This window comes from Adelges cooleyi, unplaced genomic scaffold, assembly GCF_023614345.1.
Source record: "Adelges cooleyi isolate 19-005CV unplaced genomic scaffold, UGA_ACOO_1.1 ACOO_flye_CR_arks_rails_tigmint_CR_PRNA_118, whole genome shotgun sequence".
In the NCBI taxonomy this organism is placed as follows: Eukaryota; Metazoa; Arthropoda; class Insecta; order Hemiptera; family Adelgidae; genus Adelges; species Adelges cooleyi.
This window is the reverse complement of record NW_026095771.1, coordinates 1,184,617-1,200,088: the sequence shown is the minus strand read 5'-3', so window position 1 is coordinate 1,200,088 and position 15,472 is coordinate 1,184,617. Positions and strand designations below refer to the sequence as shown.

At 29.6% G+C, this 15,472-nt stretch overlaps 2 protein-coding genes across 3 annotated transcripts; one reads left to right on the top strand and one right to left on the bottom strand.

The window, feature by feature from the left end:
• Positions 1–3,259: 3,259 nt before the first annotated feature.
• On the bottom strand, positions 3,260–8,785 carry LOC126847723 (UBX domain-containing protein 4-like). Its single transcript, XM_050588103.1, has 10 exons — positions 8,558–8,785; positions 8,255–8,420; positions 8,040–8,168; positions 6,722–6,883; positions 6,594–6,658; positions 5,916–5,980; positions 5,639–5,773; positions 5,467–5,569; positions 3,874–4,103; positions 3,260–3,808 (listed from the first exon to the last, which is right to left on the bottom strand). The coding sequence occupies exons 2-10, from the start codon at positions 8,340–8,342 to the stop codon at positions 3,685–3,687; spliced, it is 1,101 nt and encodes a 366-aa protein (XP_050444060.1). The 5' UTR covers positions 8,343–8,420; positions 8,558–8,785; the 3' UTR covers positions 3,260–3,684.
• A 392-nt stretch (positions 8,786–9,177) lies between these two features.
• LOC126847722 (28S rRNA (cytosine-C(5))-methyltransferase) lies at positions 9,178–14,671 on the top strand. Of its 2 annotated transcripts, XM_050588102.1 has the most exons (8): positions 9,178–9,435; positions 10,386–10,508; positions 10,572–10,712; positions 11,012–11,282; positions 11,363–11,625; positions 11,793–11,908; positions 12,950–13,116; positions 13,783–14,671. In XM_050588102.1, the coding sequence occupies exons 3-8, from the start codon at positions 10,572–10,574 to the stop codon at positions 14,613–14,615; spliced, it is 1,791 nt and encodes a 596-aa protein (XP_050444059.1). In that variant the 5' UTR covers positions 9,178–9,435; positions 10,386–10,508; the 3' UTR covers positions 14,616–14,671. The 2 variants fall into 2 exon arrangements, with proteins under 2 accessions (XP_050444059.1, XP_050444058.1); XM_050588101.1 differs by lacking the exon at positions 10,386–10,508 and having other exon boundaries at positions 13,783–14,668.
• The last annotated feature ends 801 nt before the right edge of the window (positions 14,672–15,472 follow it).

The following is a 15,472-nucleotide window of genomic DNA, read 5'->3' as shown; positions in this document are numbered from 1 at the left end:
TTAATTAAAACCGTTTATTGAGTATGATGAATTTATTAATTTTAAATTACACATTTTTTTAACAACTATTATTAGAGATGTACAACATTTTTTTTATGATTATTACTGTTTACTTAAATGGTTTAGGCTACGTGTACAAGCAAAAGATTGTAAAATAAAATGCTACTTTGACACATTTTCAAATCGGTATTTCAGAGGTGCTAATGATATTTTAATAATTAGTTCGAACTGTGATTACTCTGTCCCTGGTGTAGGTAAAGCCCAAGTTATAGAACCATTTGCCCATGCTCTCGTCAACGTAAGTGTCCATTTCGTTTTGTACATACTGCACCATAGTGGTGTCCTGCGGTATCAGCTGCGTGTTTATTGCTTGCTCGAATTGTTCCACCAAAGTGGTTGCAGTCCATTTTCTGTTGGCCGGCAGCACTTCGCACTGGTGGTGGATAAAAGATTGTACATGGTCGTCGTATACTTGCGAGATGCGTTGGCCGATGGTTGTCATTTCGTGATCGACCCCTGATGCGGTTCGGTGCCCTCGTTCGGTGAATTTCACCAAGGTCGTCGGTCTTACATTGCCCGCGTATTTGGCCAATATTCTCGTGGCATCCATTACACTGCACTTTTGTGTGGAACTCGGCTGAGGAGCCACCGAGTAAATGTACATCAATGCGTCCCACATGCACGTATAACCGGGCGCCAAGTTGTGCAGTCTGAGCAACAGCGAATCCACACAATCGTAATACCTCCGAAAAGATTCCAACGACTCGCGTTCTTCGCTTTGGCAAACCCCTATGTAATGGTTCACCAGACATTTGTAATTGAACATAATCTCGCCGTACTTGCACGTGAGCACGGTCCAGATTTGCTTGTGTCTTTTCAGCACGTTGGTTTCGTTGACCGCCCTCTGCTCGGACCGCACGGCTTGGCGTATTGTCGAAACGGGACCCGCGACATCTCCGCGTTTGTTGATTAAGATCTTGACTTCTTCCATCACATCCCATCCCGGATGGCCTACCAACCAGTTGAGTTTGTTAGCGGCTTGCGTTTTTTGCGATTTGCTCATCATGCCCGACACGACGCTTGTACAGCAGCCAAGTACAGCGACCCAAACAGCTAGTGTGGAAACGGACGTTGGCCCATGCATTGTTGAAATAATAGCGTCGAAAAAGTATAAATCAAAACACAAAACACGGTAGTAGTGCTGTTCAATTGGAAAATTCTACTAAACAATACGGTGCTCGAAAATTTTTTTAAAATTCGGTTTGATTTCATTTTTTTTTCTCTCGAAACACGCGCCAAGACAGTGTTTGCCAATAATATTCGCTTTACGCTATTGATTTATGCCCTGCTCGTTTGTTAATTTAAAACGCTCTTGTGATCTACACGGCGACAGCTATGACAAAAAATGAAAAAATATTTTAGCGTTTGAATTTTCATTTATTTGTTCATTTGTTATGACTTTTTAAAGATTTGGTGTTTTGACTATATTTCTTAATATTTCCAATCGTTACTACTAAGACGAGCAGTTTTATTACATCGCATAAAAGTAATTTGACTTGTTAACGTACTCCGTATCATATCAGATATAATAAATAACCACGCGTTATAAGATACGCTGTGACATTATTATGTATTCGAAAATCGAAAGGTACGCTATGTCCTATGACGGACTTAAGACTTAAGCTGGGGTTCAGTATGTACTATTTATGATTATAGTTATCACAATCTAGTGCCTACCACCGACTAATTGAGTGACCAGTAACCAAATATGTTATTGTTTATACAAAAATCGCATAATATTTAAACATAACCTCTTATAAGTTACAACTAACAAATTTTGACTTTTCACATCTTCAGTTTTCGCTATTAGTGAAATAAGAAATTATAAATTTAATTATAACATTTAAGGAAAGTTTACTTCATAGCAAATGTCATAGCATGAAGAATGTATGTAGTTATGGCATAACTCTTTATATTATGTACACATAAACACATATTATAATATATCGGTTGATAATATTTTCTGTCGACTTTAGTTTTTACGTATCGTTCTTGGGCATAGTATCAATCGGTAAGTATGTTAAGAGTTTAATAGGTAATTTAATACAATACGAATTCAAATAAGACTCCAGACCTTACAATTATGTATCAAGGTGTAATTTATAAATATAAAGCATTATTTTCTAATGTGACAATATGCATGCGAATGACGTAATATCAATTTTAATGAAAAGTGTGTTATTTTGTGATTAACTTTAAATAAATATTGATACCAGAATGTGTGTAAGTAAATTAATATTAATCAATACATCTATTTAAATTGTTTTTGTAAATATGAGTAATTATAGTATGCATCATTTATATTACTATATACATATGACCTATACATACACAAAAATCCAGAAAAACGTAATAGCTTTGGTGCAATTTAACAAGTTATTGATTAATAATAAGTGTTATGTGGGTCATGTTTTTGCAAAAAAAAAATCAGTAGTGGGATCGGTTGGAGAGTTAGAAAGTATTAAATTGAGGTGCTGTATTTACATATAAGCATCAAAGCCTTTTATTTGAAAGTGATTTTATTCGCTTTTATCAATTTTATTCATAATAATTCCTGTAGACCTGTGACCTCTCCGTCCCCTCGTTGCTTTGATTCCATTATGCCTAGGTATACTCTACTGTACCAGTCCTCTCGGATAAAATTTTTCTAATTGAAAAATAAGTTAAACAAATTCAAAGTATCCACACTACTATTTCTAATTTTGAAATTTTTAAAAAAAAATTTTGTTGGCCAAAAGTTAATTTAGTAGTTCTTTAATATTTGGCCTTAACTGATTTAGATTCAATACTTCACAACCAACAGCCGTTTGAAACCCCACCATTCTTTATGATACACCCTGTATATTAAATTATTTATAAATCCAAGTAAACATTTTATTATACTAATTTATTATTTAATGTACGTTTTTTATTGTACATATTAAGAAAACCAGTTATGTATAAATGTATGTACATAAATTTGAAGAGTTATATTCGAACTCAAAGCGTAAAAAGTGAAGTAATTTTGTTATGTATTTAAATGTAACATTAATTTAATTACTACGGTATTAACTACTGCAAAACTAATACAATATAAGAACAATGGATACAAATCAGTAAAACCACAAATAATACTTCAGTATTAAAATAAATAAAATTGGAAAGACCTTTTCAAGCAAGTCCGACATTGACTCTATACAATTTGTTATTTTGTATTGTTAAAAAAAAAAACACTTCTTTGAACATTAGGTCAGATGACTAGAGTGGTCTAATACTACAATTTGCGATCACAATAAATTTAAATGAAATGAATTACAAATATATTAATCTCAATGTAATAAACGTATTTTTACAGTAAAAAAATACTCAATTACAGAACAGAACAGTATTTTGTAAGTCAATACAACGATATCTTAGACAGTCATAACAAAATTAAAAAGTATACAATACAAAGAATTTACGAATATACAAAAAGTAATTTGTACGATATTGTACTTTTATTATTTTTTTTTAAGTAAAAATAAAATAAACAAAAAAAAACCGATGATAAATAACGACATTTCATATTAGTAATAATGTAAAATGTTCATAAATGAATAATAAAAAACCGGTGAACTCAAACAAATCGATCGTAGAAGAACGTCGTTACAATTGTTGTGTCGAGTTACCGTTGTAGGTGCTGTTGTCATCGTCGTCCGGACGTCCACGTCTGTTCTCGTTGCGGTTTCTCAAACTATGTATATTGGACGTGGGCTTGTAAGTGAATTTCCTGCACGGAATAGTAGTACGGTTTAAAAATGTTAAAAAAAAAAATTGTCAAGACTGCATACTCACTTTTCGTAGCTGTCGTTCGGCGGGTTTTGTGACTGCGTTGCGTTTTGTGACTGCGGTGCGTTTTGTGACTGCGGTCGGGATGCAACGACAGGCTGTGTACGAGTCAAGTAACTAAACGCGAAATCACGAACGCTATAGTACGGTTTCAACACAAGCGTGCGGTAGATGCTCATCACCAATGACCACGGGTCTATTATCGACGAGAAAGGGGTTTGGGCCAACGAAGTTATCTGTTACAAAATTCACATAATCCATTTATAGATTTCAAGTTACCTGATAAACAATACTACCGTGACCAAGTTAAAAGCTACTTTTAATAATAATAAACTTAGTTAAATTTAATTTCAATGAGTCGGTTATTTTCAATGGAAGTTATTACGGTACAGTGCTTTTTGGTGCGTTATTATGTAAATATACAATTACTTACTTTTTCATTTCTGTATTGGCGTTCTTTTTAATTAGTATATTTATTCAAATAATTTGTGTAACAAACTCTGATTTTATATTTTCCATTATGAACCTACCTACTTGGGTTAGTTAACTGAGTAAATTGTTGAACTACTGGGCACAATTACATTACATAATTAATGTGGCCAATAATTTAATTGCAATAATTGAATTACCTCAAGTATTTTATAAATTGTAACCAACAACATTTTTTTCAAGTATAATCATATTAATTATAAGTACTTTTGATTTGGTTAATTTCCAGTTACATTAATATGAAAAAGTTTTCTTAATTTACCAACTATGCAATTTTCTTTGATGATTTCACTCAAATTTTTTTTTTTTTTAAAACAACTGAAAATTAACCACAAATTTAAATAATGTTAAACATCTTTAATTTTTAACTAAAAAGAAAAGCGTGGGCCCTATTCAACAAAGTCCCTAATTAATTTACCAGATAATATTTTATATTGTAAGATTATATTTGGTTCATAATACTTAACTCAATGAATTTGGACTTTGTTGAATAGGGTCCACGCTATTCTTTTGAGTTAAAAATTAAAGATGTTTAACATTATTTAAAACTGTGGTTAATTTTTTGTTGTTTTCAAAGTAATTGACATTTAAAAAAAAATTGCTACAATTGATTCGTAAATTGTACTTATAGTAAAATTTTTAAAAAATATTTTATAGAAAAGCATGTTTCTAATTTTACTTAACTTTGGACAATTTCAAAAACTACCTCAAATGCTAGAAAAATTAACGAGGCCAGAAAAACAAATTTTTTATGTAAAAATTATCTTTTGGTAATAATATAAAAATTAAATCACGTTAAAAAAAAAAAATTTTAGTGTTTAAAACAAAAAATCAAACTTTAACATTATTTAAGTTCAATCTACTCTCAAGATTTTTTTCTGTCTGTTTTTTTCTGGAAATACTTTCCAAAGTTACTTGCAATAACTTATATAAGATTTATATCAGAATTTGAACATTTTCTTTTGCATAGATTAAAAAAAAAAATGTTTAATCACAAGTAATTTAATATTACGTACTTTGTAATTTGTAATTCAATCGATTTTTCTAAGGTAGTTTGCCTAGCTTAATTTGGCTTAAGTTAATATAGTTGAATGACTCTAAAATCTTTACCGAATGTACGTAAATTGTTGACGACGGACATAGATTTAAATCCAATAGTGTGGCGCTAAAATCCTCTTCGACGAACAGCCGATGAGCTATAAATTTGATTGGCCTAGAGAATCGATAAGAACACAATGAGATCCGGATGAAAATAATAACACTTTATTAAATTTACTGTTACCCGGAAGGAAGACTCATGTTTGTCGTCACATACGCTTTGATGTCGTTTAGCGAAGAAGTAACTTTAAACTCTTGGATGCTGGTAATATTTTTGCTCGGAATTTTTATTTTTATTTTTGTCATATCGTTGTCGGATCTGCAATAGTACGAAATACAAATTAATTTTCAATATATAGAGCATTGATTTCCTTTGGAAATTATACTAATTTATTTTTTTTCAATAAAATAATATAATGTTGGTTATACAGCTTTCATCCAATATCGATTAATATAATTACTTTTTAATATTGTCCGTAATTTTCGGCATATCGATTTTTTCCAGCAGTTTATTCATTTTTGCTATCTGAAAACATGGTTTATTTTGTTTAAAGTTAATATTATGTGTATTATCCTTTAATAGTTATTAAATCTCTAATGAAGAAACAATTTAACATAATTTATTTTTTGTTGTCAATGAAGTAATTCAAGATGTCTAGTTAGTAAGTTATTTTTATTAGATTTTATTGAACAATAATATGTCTCAACAGTTATAATAAACACAACATACACTAAATAATTATCACTTATAAATTCTTGATGCTATAAAAAAGCCAGTGCCTATGATAAATACAATGACAGAAAATAAGAAAAAGTTATTATGAAAACAATTATCACTTTATTCCTACTTATTTTTTTATTGAAGCTACACCAATAGTCATTTCAAAGCAAAGTAAAACCAATTTTTTTTATTTTTCAAACTGAAATGTTTGTCTGTATACTGATGAGTATTTTTTTTATGGATGACTTTTAGGTGTAAATATAACCCTTTTGAATTGCAATTGAAAAAGTTACAAAAAATTGTTAAAAGTCAGGGCTTAAAGTTTAAATTATTATAACGGAAAAAATGTTAGTTCAAAACGTTTCAGAGTTCAAACTAAAAATTAAATAAATTTTGCAATAATTATGAATACAATTACTTTTTTTTGGATATTGTTCCAATACTGTAAAAGCTTCTGTTTTTGTAGTTCTGTAGAAATATCACCTGTAACAAATTTATCTTTTTAGTATATAAGAAAAATGTTGTAGTATGTAAAATAAAACTTACTCGATATAATATCTTTTATGGTGCTGCTAACGGCAGATAGCAGGTTTTGTTTTAAAACAGTTTTCAAGTCAACTGATGGTGTAGATGCTGGTGTTCTTATTACTCGTTGTTCGATATTGTTTTTTTCCAATAAATATATCGAAGGAATAGCGACATCGTTGACTGATCAAAAACTACGTCAAGGAAAAAATGGTTATAAAAGTAAAAAATAAATAAATTATAAATACAATTTCTTAATAAGTTTTTTTTTTGTCAGACTGTCAGTCTTTTTTTAATAATAAAATTACAATTCTTTTCTGCCAAACATTTTGCGCCAATCAAAACCAAAATTTTTGTAAAATCATCAAATTTCTATGGATCAGAAATTCTACTAGAGAAATTGTTACATTATAAAAAGCAAAAAGTATACATTTTCCCTTCTAAACTAAATCTATTTATAGCCATTTATTTCAGTTTATTTAGGTTATTATTAGAAGACTGCAGATATTCCCTTTATTACTAATATTCGAAGAGTGTATGTGACTGTTATCAAATGTTTTATTTTATTTATCAACAATTACTATGACGCTTGCCAAAACAAAACAAGTTTTTGTCTTACAACGTGTTTCAAAAAATTTCATACACAATAAGATTTATTTTAATAATTTGATGCTTTTTATAAAATAAAAAAATGTTTACTATCATTTACAAGTAGTTATTTATGTTTTTTTTATGCTTTCCTTGTGTTTCTAATACAAAGTCAATGAAAATAATCAGAACGTCAATTGGCATCCATGCGCGTTGTTCAAAAAATTATTGAATAATGCTAACGATGTTATTTGGCCTGATGAAAATTCTGTAGCTCAAAGTTAAAAAGAATGATTTAAATGTATTATTGAACACAAATAAAAACTTTTTTTTATTACCAAAATCAAATTTACGAAAACAGTTTTTTACGCACTGGAGTGAGAACCACAAAAAGGCTAACGTGTGGTAGTCAACGTGTAAATAAATACATAAAATGGTCCGCATTGTTACAAAAATGTGTAACTCAATTTACAGTTTGTGATAAAAATTAAAAAAAAAAAAAATTAGATAAGTATTTATTTACTGGTTTGAGTTACAAAATATCAATGAGGTTCGATTTGACGTCGTATAGCAGCTCATTCATACATATAAAAAATATTATATATATTTAGTATTCAACCCATCTTGGAAATATTAGTTGACCTTAATTATTCCTAATTCGATTGGACTAAACTTATTTTAACTGTATTAATAAAATCTTAATTATTTTCTAAGAAGTACACAGCAAACACTGCGTACTCGAAAAGGATACAGATCACTTTGAAATTATCAAAGCTCGGACTAGACGGATCCATTTTAAAGCATATAACAACGTCGTCGTTCAACAGCTCGATAATGTCGGCATCTTTAAACACTTCCATAAGTTCATCGTTTTCTTTACCTGATAACAAATAGGCGACTTGTCATTAATAAAGTTACTATAAAAAAAAAAAAAATACAATACACATTATGCAAACGACTACAAACCTATATAAACCATGAACATGCAATTTTTATCGACCATTTGTTGTAACGCGTTTTTGGAGTCGCCGTCGAACCATCTCAATGAAGACATAGCCGTTTAGATATGGCTGATGCCAATAATTGTTTCGAGTCGTAATTGAAGACGCCCAAGCTATCAGGAATCAATAAACTACACAACAGAAAGCACTTTAATACTATTATTACGTGGGTAGACAGTAGACAGCCTAAAACATTTTCGGGAGACGAGGCCTATAGAATTTTTGGTGATCGTTATGACGATAAGATTAAGTGAATATTTTCCTTTACCTTAAAACTCCAAATCGAAATTCACAAAAGGTTTACCCGCAATGCGCAGACACCGAACGTGAACACCGTTGTGTAGTATTTATGGCCAATCGAAATGCAGTAGGTATATATTTTGGCTGAATAATAAAAATCAATAATGAAACGAGCACCGAATGGTTCAATTGTTATTTTGCAAGTCCTCGCCACTGATACTAGAATGCATAAGTACAACGTCCAGTAAACGGCCACTTAGACGGGAACACGTTATTGATAAAATATATCATTTATCATATTATTATCTTGTCACGTTTCCCCCACCGTTGACTCGCGAATATCATAAACAGGTATGTCAGCCACTCGTGCTCGACCACAATATGGCTGCCGGTTGGGTCGGGCGGCCATGTATTCCTTACGGGAGCAAACCGGCCGGCATGTTGTACACAATTGTCAACTCGAATTGCCGACATACCTGTTAATTTTGCCGTGACAAACAACAACAATAATTTATCACGGAATAACCGGAAAGGAAACCTTACGGAAAATTACACGGGTCTTTGAATAAAATGTCTGACACACATCAGTCCCTGCACATCAGGTTTCCCTTCTGGTTATTCTTGTTATTTAATCAATTTGATAACGACAATAGATAATATGTTAACCGCGTCCGAGCACGTTTTTCAATTTTTTCATATTCGATAAAATATCATATTTTCGATTATTATGTTACTCTAATAATTACTGTGCTTTTCAAAGTAATTGTTTTCGTTTAAAACATTTGTATTCTTCGTTAAAATCTACATAATAAAATTGTCATGAATCGTTAACCTCTCGAAAAAATTTATTAATTACTCTACTCGAATCGAGCGGTGGTTATTTCGATCTAGAAAACACGACACAAGGTAATATATTATTAATATTATTATTGATTTTATTTACACTAATGACAAGAGGTCACGGTTGGCCGATTGCGAAAAAGTTACTATTTGAAAAAAAACCGTCTGCAAGCATTAGCTGTCGGAACACAGCCGTGTGAATGAAATAAGAGCACAATGAAAAAAAAACAATACTACCGACTACTAGTATGTCTATTAATTTTCTCAATCCGTTTGATCCGGTGATGGCAGTGCGTTGATTTTAAACAATCATTGATTTAATTGTGTTTTTAATTAAATAACTCTATTGAAACCCGATATTTCTTTTAATTTGATTATTATACAAGTAAGAACATTTCAGTTTTTCTATTCAGCTTCTATTTTACAGTTGGTTGTTTACAATATTTCACAGTATAATTGAACAACGGTCAACAATAATTTTTACCAGTTCCTGACAAAGTACTTACAATATTTTAGGTTACCGTTTCAAATATTAAAACAATAACCGTTAAATTAAAATTCCAACCGAAACAATCAACTTTGTGATGCATTTTATAAATTGTCATCATCTAAATTATTAGGGAAGTTAATTTTAAAAAAAATAATAATCCTCTGATAGACAAATAATAAGTCAATACAAACTGAAATAAAATATATATCCATTTTTTTAGTTAATTTTTTTGAATATATACTGGGTGAATCTTTTATCATGAACCACTCAGTATCTCATAGGGTTTAATAAGAAATTAAAATATTTTTTTTCATATTGTTATACAATGTGATCTCAATTTTTCACAAGTTTTTTTGTTTTTACCCCCTTCCCAACTTGGTTTTTTCTGTTAATTTTCACACTAAAAAAAAATTGTTTTTCAACAGTTTCACTTTTTAAAAGAATCAGAAAAAACTTTAAATCTAAAGAATCAAAATTTTTGTTCAGCTTGCCATTTTGTTGAATTAAAAATTTGCTTCGGTTACAGGAAAAAAAATTAAACCCATGTATTGTGGTTGCTTGAAGCCCTTGCTTGTTGCTTCCGTTATCTTCCACAGATTAAAAAAAAACACTCATGACCATTGATCCATTGTAGCCGTGACCTCATATCGTAAAACAAAAGACAAGCACATAATTACGAGCAAATTGTATAAACTATTATTGTAATTTCCAGATGGTGATCAGTCAAGCAGCCAAAAAGGCCGATAGAATCATCGACAAGACGACTGGCCTGTATAAAATTGCTGCCAAAATAATTAAACAAGTCAAAACCGGAAACAGCTACAAGACTCTTCTTTATCGAGCGCAATATCCAGTAAGATTATAATATTTATACAAGATTTTAAATACACACATAGTATAATATACTGTCGGATAAAATTTCTATGTGTTATTTTAATCAGCTAGACATGCATTTTTGTCAGTATTAGAATGTTTAAAAATGGTACTAACAATAAAAATGTATAAAAAAAAAAAACAAGTATTTTAACTTTTAAAGAAATGTCTAGTGTTTTTTTTTAATTTCCAACTTAAAAGAAATTGATGCCAAAATACGACTGTAAAAGTGTTGTTATTGTAGAAATATTTAAAGCCACGTGTTTTTTTTTTTTTTAGAATAAGCTAACGTTGAACGCCGTATTGATGAATGTGTTTAAATGGGAAAAAGTATTGGACGTACTGATCGAGAAAAGTAATATACTGAAAAAAGAAAACGATTTGGACAAAAATTTGGCGTACGTACTAATTACAGAAATGATGTGGTCAAAATTTGGTTTGAAAGGCAGCGCTAAAAATATTTTGGCGATTAAAAAATACAAACATGAATTCGTCAAACTCATGAAGGAACTTAATTTAGAAACACTAGTGACTTCAATGCCGAACAAAGGTTTCACAATGTTATATTTTCAATTTGAAATAATTTTTTATTAAGTATTGTTAACAATAATTGTTGTTTAATTTTTTTAGCGTGGAAACCTCGTTATTTTCGCGTGAACACCTTGTTAACAACAGTCGACGATGTACTGAAGAAATTGGCCGAGCATAAATATAAAAAATTAAAATCGCCTGCTACGTACAGCGATTTTTTGGAGTTGTTAAAGTCGAAAAAATTTTCAAAAAACTGTTTTGTTCAAGACTTACACATCAAAGAGCTGCTGGTTTTCAACCCGAAAGTGAAATTTTATAAGCTTGAAGAATACAACAACGGAAGCTTAATTATTCAGGATAAGGTAAAAGTTGCTATAGTCGAGCCTTTTTTGCATAAATAATTTACATAAACTGCGATAATATTATATGTAATTTTTACTTTTCAGTTGATTGTTTTGTTTAACGTGTTTTTTCTGTACATTTTACCAATATGATAATATTTTTTTTAAATGGTTCTTAATAATTTCAGGCCAGTTGTTTAGCGCCATACATTCTGAAACCTGAACCAGAGAGTACGGTGTTGGACATGTGTGCAGCTCCCGGTATGAAGACGTCCTACCTTGCCGCCATTATGCAAAATAAAGGGTAATTCCGCCTAAATCATAAACTCAATTAATCCTTACATAATTTTTGTATAACTTCTCAATAATTGGTTCAAGTTTCTTCTTTTAACTTTTTTTTTTAACTGAAAAATTAATAAAGACGTCACTTTAAATATGTTAAAAAAATTACATGAAGTATAATATATTACAAGTATTTAAATTATAAATTGGGTTTCTTTTCAAATAATTTGTTTAAAATTTTAATTACCTTTTATTTAATCATTAATTACAATTATTTATAATAGCTCCGTTTGTTTTTCGTTATGTATTTATTTAAACAAACAATTGGTTTACAAATACATTTTTTTAAAATTAATTTTCATTATTGTTTGTTTAATCATCTAATTATTTTCAATTTTACATAAATATAAAGCCGGTTGAAAATCAAATACATCTTTGACCTTGATTTAATTTATTAGTAATTATATAATAAATATAGTTTTCAACTGTTAAATATATTAAAAAAAATTATTTAAAACAAATGCTATTAAGATTATTGTTTTGAGTAAAAAAAGCTTTGAATTGTTGTTCATAAGTATAAAAATATTATTATTTATGAAAATGTATTTTTATGTTTAAAATTCACTGGGATAATAATATGTTTTCTGTGAATATTAAACAGATTATCTGTTAGATTTGTTAAATTACAATTAATTTATTTTGTCGAAAAAAAAGATTTGAAAAACTGTTTATTATGTATTATTTAATTTAAATTTTGCCCAACACAGTATCTGAAATTGTTTTTTAAATTCTCATTTTATTTTCAAACATACTCAATGTATTATATAAAATAAATTATAACACAATAACCGATGATAAAAACTTGTGAACCGATTAAAAGGTATAATAGCAATTATTTATTTACAAATATTTTCTAACTATTATACTTGTATTCTTAATCAATTATAGCTTAACATATCTTACGTTAAATTATAGAATTAAAATTTAATTTTAATTGTTTTAAGCTAAAGGGTTCAATGAAAAATTTATTTTTTTTACAATATTATTATTACGATTGTTGCAGCACGTTGTATGCAGTTGATCGTTGCAAAGATAGGTTTGTCGTAATGCAAAAAATGTTGGAAAAATATGGCGTGACCAATGTGGAAACTTTCAATATGGATGCATTGACTTTCCCGTACGTTGATAACGTCAAATACATTCTAGTGGATCCATCGTGTTCCGGTTCTGGTAAATACTACTAATTATGATAATTATTTTTATTTGTTTTGATAACTGTTTGTCACCTGACTTGATTTAAAAAATAGTCAATTTTTAAAATGATTAAATACAATTTTTATTTTTTAAATATACATTTTTTCATTTGTAGCCATTTTGATATCATAGTGAAAATTGGCCATGATTTTGGTAAAAAAGAAAAATTGTATTGTCTAGGTAAAAAAAATAATGACTTTTATTAAAAATATTTATACTGTAACAAGATTTAATTATTTACTTTTTACTACTAAATGGGACGACGCCACAAATATTTTAAATTGATGTGAATTATTAATTTAAGTAATCTTATAATTATTCCTCGTAAATGTAACAGGGAAAAATTATCAAAATTCGTTTCGTGCTAAGAATGAATTTCCCCATTGTATTTAAATTGTACACTGTTGTTCTTCATGGGGTACTTATTAACATAACAAAAACTCTTGATTGCTCAAGCGTTTTCCTCTGCTCTCCTCAATATGAAAACAATTGGTTTATCTTGTTTTTTTTTTCTTTAGAAATATACCAACTTAAGAAATTAACAACAAATCATTTACAGTCAGTTACACCCATAGGAACACTAAATTTTCTATAAAAAAAAAAGAGATTCTACTAAAACTGTACTTATTATAATGTTTTCAGGTATCGTGGACCGAGTTCGAAATGATCCGGGACAGAACGAAAATAACGAAATAAGACTTAAGAAACTGGCTAATGTTCACGCTCAATTGTTGAACCACGCTTTGAAAAGTTACCCGAATCTAGAGCGACTTGTTTATTCTACGTGCTCGTCGAATCCCGAAGAAAACGAGGCGGTCGTTGACGAAGCGTTGTCAGTGACTGAAGATTTCAAACTGTTGGACTGTACTAAATTAGTGAAAGGATGGAAAAACAAAGGAGCTCCAGGGTATAATTGCTCTGACTTGTGTCTGAATGCCGTGCCAAGCACAGACTATACGAATGGGTTTTTCATCGCCGTTTTTGTACGCAAAGATTTCATCGAACCGGAACAAAAGGAAGATGAAGAAGCCGTCAAAGTAGAGGAAGTCGTCGCTAAAGTGAAGTGTAATGATACCAAAGCCAAAGTACCGTTGAAAGTGAACAAAAGTGATCAGCCGATTAAAAAAAGTAAAAACGCCAGAAGAAAAGAAAGACGTTTAAAACAACAACTAATAGAAAACTCCAAAAGCGTGGATGACGATAAAAATATAAAATTAGATGAACCAAACGAAACCAAAACAAAAACCGAAGCGATTAAAAGAGTGAAAAAAAAGAGAAAAAAGTCCGAAGAGAATGAAGAAGGAGAAGAATCAAAAAAGGAAGACTCCCAATCAGAAGGCAAAGGTGTACAGGTTATGGAGGTGAAGAGAAAAAAGAAGAAAGCAAAAACAGAACACGTCGTTGACAAAGATGCTATAGTAGTAAATGAGGAACCGTTAAAAAAGAAAAAAAAGAAAAAAATTTTAGACGAATAGTAGAAATGTGATAGAGTTAAAAATATATACGTATAATATTTATGACTATTTTGAAAAATACTTTTTTTATTAAACTATACATTTGTTTTTTTAAACTGTCATTTCACTTGGTTGGAGATTATGAAAGTGAATCTTTCCTTTTATTGTTGTCATAAGGTCTTGGTCGACTTAACTTTAAAATGTTCGAAAAACATTTTCAGCGTTTTCATAAAGTTGCATTGATTTTTGTTCCGTTAACGATATACAGCATGCTTATGAACTGCAATTGTATATACTTTGACTATTCTTCTCCTTAGGATTATATAGTGACGTATCAACCAATTGCATATTTTTCAGGAAATGCAAAATTAAGTTTAAAAAAAAACTAATTTCTCTTTGTACAAAATCCGTTAAGTTACCATTCATGTAACAAGCGTACAAACATCGATCAAGTTCTTGTCTTAGAAACAACTTTTACATTTTGACTTAAAATTTAGTTAACGCCATTATAATTGAATTGTTAATAATATTATCAATCGCAGAGTTTTTATATTTCTAATAAAATAATATTACATTTCGGTGGTTAAGTGTCGCTAAACGGAATCATACAAATTATTTTATATTCGATTAATTTGAAACGTTCATTTGTGTGTCAACTTTTGAACGCGGTTTTCCAAGTGAACAGTTTTGTACAATTTTAACCGTTAGAGTTAAAACACTTTATTCGTAAGTAAATTATTTTTAACGATAACATATTATATCAATACAAAAAGAAACAGTTTTTCAAATTACATCATTGATTGAAATTTGGGAACAAAGATTAATTTATTTTAAAAAAATAATTACTATTTGATTTTATCAATATAAATTTCTCTAAT

Excerpts from the sequence above, each read along its gene's own strand:
- LOC126847723 (XM_050588103.1), bottom strand. The coding sequence starts at position 8,342 with ATGTCTTCATTGAGATGGTTCGACGGCGACTCCAAAAACGCGTTACAA. Across the intron at positions 6,659-6,721 it reads CATAAAAGATATTATATCGA|GTGATATTTCTACAGAACTA; the intron begins GTAAGTTTTATT and ends AATTTGTTACAG. Across the intron at positions 5,570-5,638 it reads AACATGAGTCTTCCTTCCGG|GCCAATCAAATTTATAGCTC; the intron begins GTAACAGTAAAT and ends TCGATTCTCTAG.
- LOC126847722 (XM_050588102.1), top strand. The coding sequence starts at position 10,572 with ATGGTGATCAGTCAAGCAGCCAAAAAGGCCGATAGAATCATCGACAAG. Across the intron at positions 10,713-11,011 it reads TTTATCGAGCGCAATATCCA|AATAAGCTAACGTTGAACGC; the intron begins GTAAGATTATAA and ends TTTTTTTTTTAG. Across the intron at positions 13,117-13,782 it reads TCCATCGTGTTCCGGTTCTG|GTATCGTGGACCGAGTTCGA; the intron begins GTAAATACTACT and ends TAATGTTTTCAG.